Source organism: Urocitellus parryii, chromosome 3 (genome assembly GCF_045843805.1).
Source record: "Urocitellus parryii isolate mUroPar1 chromosome 3, mUroPar1.hap1, whole genome shotgun sequence".
NCBI lineage: Eukaryota > Metazoa > Chordata > Mammalia > Rodentia > Sciuridae > Urocitellus > Urocitellus parryii.
Window position 1 is genome coordinate 3,273,949 of NC_135533.1, and position 12,287 is coordinate 3,286,235.

Here is a 12,287-nt window from a genome sequence, read left to right on the forward strand (position 1 = left end):
CTCCTGAACCCAGATGCAGAATTGTTTAGGGAATTTTTCTTTCTTTTCTTTTTTTTAAAATAATAACAGTCACTATCAACTTTTATTTAACTTTTTAAATAATCTTTGTTCTTTTTTAAATATTTATTTATTTGTTTATTAGTTTTTTAAGTGGACACAATATCTCTATTTTATTTTTATGTGGTGTTGAGAATCGAACTCAGAGCCTCATGCATGTGAGGTGAGTGTGCAATCACTTGAGCCACATCCCCAGCCCCAGGGAATTTTTTCCAAAGGAGATTTATAGTTTAGAATTCATCCCAGTTGATTTTATGACCCTAGAAGGTGACGTGCTCTAAGCAAGCATGAGCCTGCTTCTTGATCACAGCCACAGGCTGCAACACTTTTCATGAGGTCGCTTCAAAGGGTGTTTGGTGAAGCAGCCCGGGAATACTCCTGTTTTTAATGAATAATATTTCCACCAGCCTTTCCTCAGAGTACCCTCCCCCACGGGAGGAGTCCCTGTGTCCTCAGTGCATTCTCTTGGTGCTTTACTCTGTTACAAGCAGAATCTTAGAAAAAAAATATTTATCATTCTGGAATAGTTTAAAGCCTTCGGGCCAAGGTTACTTGTAAATGTATGAGATTTCATAAAACCCTTTGAATGCAATTTTTAAAATATTTAATGCCACCCGACTGTTCTGTCATGTAAATTTCATCTTCTTTCATCTTGCTGGATCATGCCTATCTCTGTGGGTGCTTGAAGTCAGGATTTGGGGCAGGCTCTTCTGTGGGTGCTTGTGTAGTTGTCTATATGTGCACTTGAGGGAAGAGTTCAATGCTCCTCTGCTTTCCTGAGTGCCATGGAGCTTATGTAACGCGGGGCATCCACCTTTCCCTTCTCAGCAGCAAGGCAGCAGAGCCCCTGGGGATCCCGCAGGTTTGAGGAAGGCTGTGGAGCATGGCAGCTCCTAAACCTCAGCCACCTCTGGAAACAGCCAAAAATGCCACCTTGCCTTTTCCCCTTTAAAGAAAACAGTCCTTTAAAGAAAAGACTGCCTCTAGTGTGAGACAGAAGCCCTCCTATGCTGAGATCTGGAGGAGAATGCCCCGGACGCCTCACTCGGGGTTGGCACGCGGACACCAGCACCCTCCAGACCTCCTCCCGAGGGACGTGTGCGGGGTGGTCGGAGGAGCGGCTCGGGAAAGTTCATTGGCCAACTTGTTCCCCGCAGGGGACCCGCTTCACACAAGAGCGACAGGACCGTGGACAGCGCCAATCGCGCGCCGGTGCGGGGGAGGCGGCAGCACCGCGGACAGCGCCAGAGCCGCGAGCCGGGAGAGGGGCGGTCAGCTGACGTCTGACGTCGGGCTGGATCCCCACTTTGATCGGGCGGGTCCGGGGGGCGCGCCGTTCGCTCTCTGAACCGCCGCCCCAGACGCGGTGGGCACGGGACAGGGGCAGGGCAGAAGGCAGTTCCCAGGGGGCAGGCACCTGCCCGGCCTCCCCGCGCGCAGCTGGGTCGCTGCCCGGAGAAGCGCGGGCACCGGGCAGCCCTGGGAGAGCGTCCGCCCTGACGCACAGCCCCGCTCCGGGCACCCACAAGCCGCGGGGCCGACCCGCGAGACGCTGGGCTCCGAGCGACCGGACAGCGTCTCCGAGGAGGTGAGGCACCCGGGACCAGTCACCTCTTAGGCGGCCCTGGTGGGAGGCTCAGCACCTTGACCCTGCTCTCCGAGACCCCGTCTGCAGCCTCCCCCCCCCTCACTCCATCTCTCCAGGACGCTCACCGGCAGGAGGCTGGGCCCCAGTCACGGCGCTGCCCAGAAAGCTTGCCACTGACTAGAGGTTGCCAGCGCCCACACTGGCTCTGGGGGCAGTGGCCACCTTGAGTCCCCTGAACACCCTTTGTGCCAGCACCGTGGCCCGTGTTCTGGTCCCGAGATGGATTTGCCTGTGAACTTGACCTTTTCCCTCTCCACTGCCTCCTTTCTGGAGCCCAACCGCAGTCTTGGTGCGGAAAACCTGCGCCCCAGCCCACCCCTCCCCTCGGTCTTTGGAGTGCTGGTTCTGACCCTGCTAGGCTTTCTGGTAGTGGCCACGTTCTCCTGGAACCTGCTGGTGCTAGCGACTATCCTCCGAGTGCGCACTTTCCACCGTGTGCCACACAACCTGGTGGCTTCCATGGCCATCTCGGACGTGCTGGTGGCCGCGCTGGTCATGCCGCTGAGTCTGGTGCATGAGCTGTCGGGGCGCCGCTGGCAGCTGGGCCGACGTCTATGCCAGTTGTGGATTGCGTGCGACGTGCTTTGCTGCACAGCCAGCATCTGGAATGTGACGGCCATAGCCCTGGACCGCTACTGGTCCATCACGCGCCACCTGGAGTACACGCTCCGCGCCCGCAAGCGCATCTCCAAAGTGATGATCATGCTTACCTGGGCACTCTCGGCTGTCATCTCTCTGGCCCCGCTGCTTTTCGGCTGGGGGGAGACATATTCTGAACACAGTGAGGAGTGCCAGGTCAGCCGTGAGCCCTCCTACACCATCTTCTCCACCGTGGGCGCCTTCTACTTGCCGCTGTGCGTGGTGCTCTTCGTCTACTGGAAGATCTACAAGGCCTCCAAGTTCCGCGGGGGCTCCAGGAAGACCAACAGAGTCTCACCTGAACCTGAAGTTGTGGAGGTGGGTGCTGCAACGACCCTTAAAAATACTTCACTTGCAACTGTGCAGGGTTTATCTCTCCTACTCCTCCCCCATGATGCAGAAAAAAATAACTTTTTGGTTGAGGGGGGGGGGCCATATCCTGGAAAGAGAAAGTGAACACCAGACCCTCCTGTGGTGCAGAGCTACGCATGTCATTTGTGGCTCTGAGGGATCATTGCCGTACATATAAAATGAGGGGTTTGAGCTCCATGTTCTGCTTGATCCCCTCTGGCTCTAAAACCATGTGGGTCTGAAACACCATTTAGAACATCTGAAAAAGCTGGTGTCTGGGGTACACTGAGTCAATACCCTGGAAAAACCTGCATCTTCCTGCCCTGAGAGCAGGATACTCTTGGGCAGGAAGTGAGCATGATTGCTAGGAAGATGGCCACGCATCAGTCACAACAGCTTAGGGTTTTGTTTCAGCCCTTTTTTCTTTGCAAATTATAGCAACTGACTTTGTAAATACGGCATCTCCTAGGCTACGAGCTGTCATTGTAAGCATCCTTGCCTCCTGGCATAAGATTAAAGATGTTTACAATAGTCTCAGTGCCTGCATCTGCTGTCTGCTTCTGTTGCCTTGTGGGGCTACTTTCTGGGTCTGTCTCTATGGCCCCATAAGGCTGCATGTGCAGCTGAGGGCCACTTGTCTGCCTTCCTGATCAGGAGTGAAACTGCAGGAGGAAATTAAAAACCAGGGCAGATAACTCCCCTGCTCCCTACAAGCAGCACCGAATATGTGACAACAGTGAAGCCTTTTCTCATCTTCTCCCACACTTGCTTCCCTGCTTTTTGTTAACTCTTCGTAATCTGACCCTGTGAATCAAAATTCCGAAGTTACAGGAAAGCAGAATCCACTGGATGTGGAGACTGTGCTCTCCACCCTTCCCCTCTTCATGACCAAGGATGCCCCTTTGAACCTCAGTCACATATTTAAGTTGTTATTGGCTCCAGGACAACAAATACAATTAATTTATAAGTGTATGTATGCACATTATGGCTTGATGCAACAAGTTAAGGAATGATAACACATGGTCTTTGCACATCAAGAGTTTTCTCTGGTGAGGGAGATGGACGCCCCTCTGGAGCCCTGCATGTGGCTGCATTTCCTGTAGTCAGTACCTCATTCTGTCTAGACCCAGTCATTCAAGCTTAGAGGGACCAAAGTTGTGGCTAGGGGAAGAAGGGGAGAGTATTATTCTAAAAGAAAGAAGGAAAAAGGGACCAGAGGATACCGTGTCCTCAGCCCAGGGTGATATTGCAACCCAGGGAATCCTGACTATCTGGAGACATCTGACAATCAAGACCTGGGCAGGTGTGCCAATGGCATTTGTGCAGAGAGGCCAGGGCTGCTGCCCAACATGTGTGATGCACAGACTGGCCACCTCAGACCAAATGTCCACAGTGCCACGTTTTGGAAACTCTGATCTGTTGAATTTCTACATGATTCAAGGAGTACGGCCAGGTATAAATGCTAGGGCTTCCACTACAGAGCCCTGAGCCAGCTCCATATGTGTGACTGTCCACCCAAATTCAAGGTCAGGAGCAAGAGGACGGGCCACCTCCAAGGGCCTTCTTCACATGAACCTTCTTCAGCCAGGATGCTCATCCAGGCAAACATGGTTTTCAGTTAACACCACACGCAGCTTTAGGAAGCAAAATTAATTGAAGTTCTAATTCAAGACTTATTGTGCAAGAAAGAGCACTGCTCTATTTCTCTGCTTTGATGATAGGGGAAGCAAAAGCATTATGTCGTCTGTGTGTGTGTGTGTGTGTGTGTGCACGCACGCGTGTGTACACACACACACACACACACACACACACACAGCTTGTTTTTGCTCTCTTTGCCAGATTACTTTTGGAGTCAGATCCTGTGGTTTGCAAGGCCTCTGCATGATCCAGGGCTCTGCACATGATGCAGGGCTGCCTTGGTCCTTACGTTGAAGCGTTAATTACAAACCAGGCTTCCTGATTGCTCTGTGATAATGGGTGTCAAAATTTCTAAATACAGTTCTACCACCAGCTAGCTGTGTTACCTAGGGAGACCACATCGCATCTTCCTAGTTTCTTTATCTGCTGAGTTTTATTCAAATTTATGCTGAAGCCCTAACCTATGTGAGACCCTCTGCTGGGAACTGCCACACAAGACCAACTGGCCTGTCCTTGCACAGGATGAGGGGCCACTCCTGAAGCTCTGAAGCAATATGACAGACAGCCAGGCTGGTCAGGCATGCCCCCCTGAGCAGAGAGCAGGATGCAGGTCTTAAGGGTGCTCTGGGAGGTGTAGAGCTCAGGCTCGGCCCCCAGGTGCGAGGGTGTCGACACTATCTGAGCAAGCAGCTGTTGTTTGCTTGTATCTCTGGGGGTGCTCATTGAGCACACCCCTGGTGGGCTGACTTAGAAGTGCGGGGCTGACACTCAGAGGCTGGTTTGTAAAAGCACCATCACCAAACTGAGTTGCCCAGGATTAGTGGAACAGCTTAAAGTTGGCTCTGCATTTCAGTCTTCTCCTCAGTCTACGGAACATTTAGTTTTCAGCCCCCCACTCTTGGACCTCATGTAGCCAAAGCTTCTGGAGAGACCATGGAGAGCTGTCCACGTTTTCGCCCCTGGTTTTGGTTCTCCTTGAAGGTGAGGTTTCACCTGTGAAGAGCTGATGGTAAGATCGCATGTCCAGGGACAGGAGTGTAGCTCAGTGCGGGAGGACATGCCTAGCATGCAGAAGGCTCTGGGTTCCATCCCCAGCCCTGGGAACAGGGAGGACTGCGAATCAATTAGCATGATTTTAGCCTTCTTTAAAAGTCATGTGTTAAATCACCCATCAGGTCAGCCTTGTGCAGAAGCATGTGAAGTCCTGGACTCTGAGCAAACAAGTGTAACTAGACACACTATAAGGAAGGGACCCCAAGAGCTCCTGAATGCTCCTGAGATCTCCCAGTTCTGCTCTGAAAGCAAGTCCCAAAGGTTCCAGGCATCTTTCTATGTATCTAGGTTGACTTTTCTTCTAGCTTAAATATAGATAATTTTCTGCTGTATTAATCCAGTTACAGCATAAGGAATTAGCTCTGCTTGCCTAAAAGAAATGTAAGGCTATTCCATTAATCATGACCATGTGGGTTAGGATACTTAAGCTGCTTTATTATGGCCTTAAAGCCTAGGCTGTAAAATTCGCTATGCCACCAACATAGGCATTATTCACTATGCATTTTTTTTTTAAATGAAAACCTGTATTTATCTAACTTCTATGAATGTGGTCACTATCATAGTGTTTTCACTGAAAAAGGTGTATCCTCTGGAACTTTGTAAGGAGATACAGTCCACGAAAGTATGAGAGAGTAAACCCTAGAGTGACCTGATTTATGGTTCTGTTGGGCACTTCACCTGGCTCCTGGGAGAACATGGAGAAGCTTCCCTCAGCACAGGATGACGGCCCAGGATCTATGCAGGAGGTCAACTTCAATGTGATCAACTCCAACGTAGTTGTAGATACATGGTTCATGAGTACTACCCAAAGATCACCAATTCCCAGGGTCATCTGCTTGTTTCAAGGCTTTGGTCGGCCACCAGTGTCCACACTTCTGCATTAGAGGCCCTCTGGAAGCCCTCAGTTTAGAACTATTTTAGGTGGCACCAAGTTATCCAGAAATTTACATTATTATTTTTAAAGAGGACCTGAAGAAGATGCTTCTAGAGAATGTTAAATAAGTGAATTATTCTGAACACATACATTTGTTACTTTAGTATTTTTAAGTATTTATTTTTTAGTTATAGCTGGACACAATATCTTTATTTTATATTTATGTGGTGCTGAGGATTGAGCCCAGTGCCTCATGCGTGCTAGGCAAGTGCTTTCCCTCTGAGCCCCAGCCCCAGCCCACGTTACTTTACTTTTTAATCTTCTCTTTTATTTGAGTAAATTGGCATATCCTGGAAATGGCCACGGTTCAGCCATTGAACAATTTGACTTCTGCAGGAAATTGAATTTCATAGGAGAGACTGGACTGCTTATTTTATATCAAACCTGGTTTTGTCCATTTTATTAATATTTATTAAATAAAATATCCATCTCCAAACAATAGTCAGTTGGAGCATGGACCTAGTGTTGCAAAGGTCTGATCTATACAAAGTCACGTCAGTCTCAGAAGCACCATCAGGATGCTGTGATTCCATTGGCTGAGGATTTTAGAGTGGCCTGGTGGGTCCTGTTTGTTTGAGCACTGGCTGGTACTGGGAAGGGAAAATCACTACTACTCAACTGGCGGGAACCATTGGGTCATTTTAGTTAGCAATTGGGGCACATTACATGTGGTGACCCAAGATTTAAAGGCCTACCCTAAAGTGTTGACTACTTTAGTTGATGCTGGCCATTGGCAGGGAGGCAAGGCCTTGGTGACTCGATGAAGTGGGGACTAGAATAGGTCATTGTTCTTCCACAGGTGTGACCTCGTGGTGAGCTGCATAGAGCATGATAAAAGTTTATGACAACCCAGGAAGAATTCGTCTGAATCCATGCATTCTATGCCAATGGATCTGTCTGGCTGTGGGGTCTCCTGTCCTAGAACAGAGTTCTAGTAACTTCTTGAGCTACACACGGTAGAGGTATTCTCATGCCTAGATCAACTACAGTCTGGTCAAGTAGAGGGCTGCAGCTCTCATCTGGAAGCAGATCCTACCTGTTGAACTTGTGGATATGTCACAGGAATGAAAGAAGTTGTCTTCTGATAATGACCTTGAACATCAGTTGTAAGTTGGCACATAGGATTGCTAAAGATTCTTGCTACTTGAATTTTTCTATCAAACAAAGTTGACTTTCCCTCAAGCCTTTAAAATATTTAGTATGTAGTCATAAATTTGTCTTTCATTATTTCCCTTTACCGTCTGCTACAACCAATCATCTTGTTAAAGAAATTATTTCCTGTTCTTAATTTTTAAAAACTTACTACAAGTTGATTTGCTTCTTTGCTTTAGCTAACTTTAAAAATTTATGCTGAATGATCCGATGTTCTGTAGTGGAGTTAGAGGTGGTCATAGGGAACCTCACACAGCAAGAAAGACATTCCTAATCACCCTTGGATGGTGAGAAGGGTGGGGATTTGTTGGGTGGTAACATCTCCCTTGAAGTTGCTTTGTTGGACCGACTTTAGATGGCTGTCATTCTGCTTTTTAGCCAGTCTAGGATGTTGAGCCTCTTAAGGACCTGTTTGCTGGGGTCATACATATATAGTAAGGCTGAGGCTGGCAGGACTGACCGTGATGCGTAGGACAGAAGCTCTGTGCTTGCTCAGCAGTTCATACTGGTAAACAGTGCCTCAGGGTCTCAGATCTCTGACCACATAGAGGCAGGGAGGGGCCTTGCGATTACTACCCCAACCATCATTGAGCTGGACACCCATTAAACACAGTGGCACACTCACCAATTTCCAGGACAGGATGGTTCTCCCAGATGTTTTGTAGGAGACCCAAAGCAAAGTTTGACCATTAGTTTTTCACAAGCTGGCCAGTTGTCTAAAAGTCCTCAAAGCATCTTGGACCCTCAGGTCTGCTTGAGTTGCATTGGAAGCTTACCAGGCCTATGCCTTCTAGAATAATCTCTTTCATCATCATCAGAAAAAGGCATTCCAAGACCCACAAAAAACTGAACCCAAGACTTTGTCCATATAGGCAAACATAGCTAAACCCAAGTCAGCAGCAGTAGAGCGTCATCATGTTTGCTAGTGGTACAACTTCAGACAATAGGTCTAAAGCTTTATATAATGGTCTAAGTCAATGACCTAATGGTAGACCTCTCAATCAGAAACCTAGGTACTTCATACAAAGACCTTGGCCTCGTGACCTTGTGTCAGGACATACTTGGTTACAAACCCTAGGACAGTAAAGTACATTGAGCAGCCAAGCCCAGGGGACTCAGAGGAACTCAGACCACCAGCATCAGTACTTACCTACAGAGCTGAAGGGCAGCTGGAGTTGGGGCCCAGTGAAGGTACCTGGGTCCAAGGATGCCACAGTCCACAGGGCCTGAGTGGGACCACCAGAACTGTGCAAGGGTGAGATGGAAAGATGGAAAGACCCGCTGATTCGTGGCACCGATTGTTAAGAGAAAGCTCTGGGCTTCAGGCATCGGCCCCAGAGCAGAGAAGCCTGTGCGCCATCCCTGGGGGCTGGGTGCAGGGTGCAGGGGTGATTGGGAGGAGCAGTGAACTGACATCATCTGAACGGTAGGGTTGCTGGGGCTGAGAGGTTCTCAGAGCTGCACTTTGGGGGGAGCCTGACCCCATCGGCTGGCAAATCATGCAAATGATTTTTGATGCAGAGCAAAACACGTGCCACCCAGTGTGACCACCTCCTCGGTGTCACCTGTGGGAACTTCCTGGGGGTGGGAGAGCCTGGCCAGGATTGTTTTTTCATTTTTGGACAATGGGGAAAAATTCTCCCCCTGATATGGTTTTGAAGTTGAGTTTATTTAGGATATTGGTAAGTGTCCCTGTCTCCTTATTGCTGAAGATTGCATACACATTTCTACAAATGAGTCCCTAGAGACACATTCCCAGATGTGCATGAATAAGATCACAGGTAACTCTGGTTCTGTCTGGGGTGTGAGTGGGATACAGGAAGAGGGATTTTTCACTTCCTCTCATGTCTGATGTTAAAGATTACAGTGCTCTAAACTAGTTGTTCCAATATTTGTCTTCTTTTCAACTGCACAGCACTTGATGCTTTACTTTTTTTAACAAATGCCAGCAAGGCTACCATCCAACTAGAATAATGCATACACTGACCATATTGTTTTAACCACAGTGTTCTTATTTCCATCTCAGATATTCTGAATGACAGATCTGTGTCTTTTGACTCCAATTTATAAATGTATCCACACACTGGTTAAGCGGTTGGACTCAACCAGGCATATTTTCTGATAATCCTGGTGCTGATCAGTCTGCATGTTGCTTAAGGACAAGCTCCTTTAAAATATGCTGGAGCCACAGGATTTTGCTGGAGTCTGGAAGACCATTCAGTCTCACCTGCCAGAGAAGCACCGATTGGCCCAGAACCAGCCGCGCGTTTTGTTGGACTCAATCTGTGAGTTCATCCATCACTTGCAACTCCTTGGAATTCAGGCCGCCACCTCATCAGCCATTCAGTTCCTGTTCTCCTGAGAGCTAAAAACAGGACTGGCCTGGAGAGGAGTTTCTTTCCCAGGAATTCCATTTCCTGGGGGAAGGAAGTGAGCCGGGGCTCAACTCTGCAGGACCCTTCCCTGCAGAGGCCCGGGGAGTCACCAGGAGGGCAGTCCCAGAGTCTGGAGTCTGTCCCACAGGCGGAGATGCCTGCAGTAGGCATACATGAGGGCTGTCCCCTCTGCTGAGCAGGCGGATGCCCCTGCCGTGCCACCTCCTCTCAGATGCAAGTGGACAGCCCAGCTCTGTCACTATGTCCATGTCCCAAGTCGGGTCCCACGGGCCTCGGGTTCCCACACTAAGCCCCACACCTTCCCTCAGAGCGGAGGAGCAGGGCCAGCCCAGGGGCACCTGGCTGGGCCTGGCCGCGTCTGGCAGGTGGGACAAGGGGGCTCTCCACAAAGCTTCTGCTTGTGTCTTGCAGGCGAAGAACTCTGCTCAGCAGCCCCAAATGGCGTTCACGGTCCGCCGAGCCACCGTCACCTTCCAGACAGAAGGAGACACGTGGCGGGAGCAGAAGGAGCAGAGGGCGGCCCTCATGGTGGGCATCCTCATCGGGGTGTTCCTGCTCTGCTGGATCCCCTTCTTTGTCACCGAGCTCGTCAGCCCCCTCTGCTCCTGGGACGTCCCTGCCGCCTGGAAGAGCGTCTTCCTGTGGCTCGGCTACTCCAACTCCTTCTTCAACCCGCTCATCTACACGGCCTTCAACAAGAACTACAGCAGCGCCTTCAAGAGCTTCTTCTCCAGGCAGCACTGAGGAGAGGCCGCCGGTTCTCCTACAGCCCGGGGACGTCCCCCCGGTGCCCCAGGCCCACCTCAGAACTCGGTGGGCTCGGTTCTGCACTCGCCCGAGGGACAGGCCTCCGGAGGCTCCGGTGCCACCACCTGGCCCAGCTCCTCTGCCACGTTCTGCGGCAGCCACTCGCCTGCCAAGAGCCTCTCCTTCCGCAAGCCCACCCCAGCGTGGCTGTCGAGGAGGCGGAGGAAAGGGAGGAGGCAGAGCCAGGGGAGAGGGAGGGACGTCAGAGTGAGAAGCCATCTCGGGCACGGTGGGGACACGGTGGGGAGAGGAGACCAACGTCCCAGCTTCCTGGAGGAGCCTCGTTGCAGGGTTCTGCCTGGGGTCTGGTGAGATCTCCCGGCTGAGTATTGGGTATTTACGGTTTTTACTCACAAAATATCATCTCCAAACATATTAAAGGGCATGGCCTCTTTTGTGAGCCGGTGGCTTTTGGCTTTAAGATTTTGTTTGTGGCATTTACACACACACACACACACACACACACACACACACACACACACACACACTCATACACACACCCTATGGAAGGACAAGTGTTCCAATTGGTAGCTTACTCCAAAGCACGAACCATCGGCTTGGAATAGGTTCTAGGAACCAAATTTAGTATTTTCTGCCCTTTTGAAGCAACTGTCCACAAACATCAGAAAAATGGACTAGTTTCAAAGAATCTGCCAAACTTGCTGATTTGCTCTGGGTTTCGTGTGCTTGGAATTCCTTCAGTGTTTCTGGGCAAAGGCCATCATCCTGGGATCATGGGGTCGGAGTGAACCCACTGTTGTGAAGTTGCGGAGTTCTTGAACACAGCTGCACAGCCAGTGACACAGGCACGGTCACCAGGCGCGTGTGCTTTACCAGGACTGGATGCATCTGTGGTTGCTGCTTTGTTGGCCTGTGAACTCCTGCCAGGAAGCCGACCCGGTGAGCAATGAGGAAGACATTACCATGCCACAGGTGGCCACCCTCCACAGAGCAGCAGTCCAACTGGCCAGGCAGGACGAGGTGCCGTGGCCTTCGTGACCACTTAAGACTTGGCCACACCCACGTCTCCAGAGCCAAAGGACCTAGAAAAATATCCCCAAAGAATCTGAAGAGATAGTAGACACTGTCTTTCTAGAATAGTGTGTGTGTGCTGACCTCGAACCAAGAGCAGATGGTCCCTCATCCACAGGGACCTTCAGGCCAGAGGAGTGTGTCACCGTCTCAGGATACTTAGTTCTCAGCAAAATCCCCACCGATTCACTGCATCTGCAGTGACCATGGCCACAGACGTGAGCAGAGGATCTGTGGGTTAAATCACAGTGATCTATCACAGGATGCCTCTCTATAACCATGGAGAAGCCGTCTGCTGAGGGGTCCCTGGCGAGGGGGCAGGAGAGGCGATGGGCTTTGGCAATCACCTTCAGTCGGAAAAAATGGACTTCTTTAATTGACCAGAAGTGCAACTTGCTGTCCTCCTCGAAGGTTTTGACCTTAAGTGAAGCAGATGTTCCCCAAGACCAGAGACCTGCCGTGTAGGAACATTGGCCTCGAGTGACTGTGTCTTACACTAGGGGACTCCGTCTGAGCCACTGTCTCACATCCACACAGGACGGACAGCAAACTAGGCCTCTTCCTCATCCCTAAGAACAGG

General features: G+C 50.3%; 1 protein-coding gene across 1 annotated transcript; it reads left to right on the forward strand.

Annotated features, from left to right (window-relative positions):
- The first annotated feature begins 1,924 nt into the window (after positions 1-1,924).
- Positions 1,925-10,612, forward strand: Htr5a (5-hydroxytryptamine receptor 5A). Its single transcript, XM_026406185.2, has 2 exons — positions 1,925-2,662; positions 10,280-10,612. Exons 1-2 carry the CDS (start codon positions 1,925-1,927, stop codon positions 10,610-10,612), a joined length of 1,071 nt encoding a protein of 356 aa, XP_026261970.2.
- Positions 10,613-12,287: the final 1,675 nt, after the last annotated feature.

Bases quoted from the DNA above. Each gene is read 5' to 3' on its own strand.
- Htr5a (XM_026406185.2), top strand. From the start codon at position 1,925: ATGGATTTGCCTGTGAACTTGACCTTTTCCCTCTCCACTGCCTCCTTT. The intron at 2,663-10,279 runs GTGGGTGCTGCA...TGTGTCTTGCAG, and splicing joins CTGAACCTGAAGTTGTGGAG to GCGAAGAACTCTGCTCAGCA.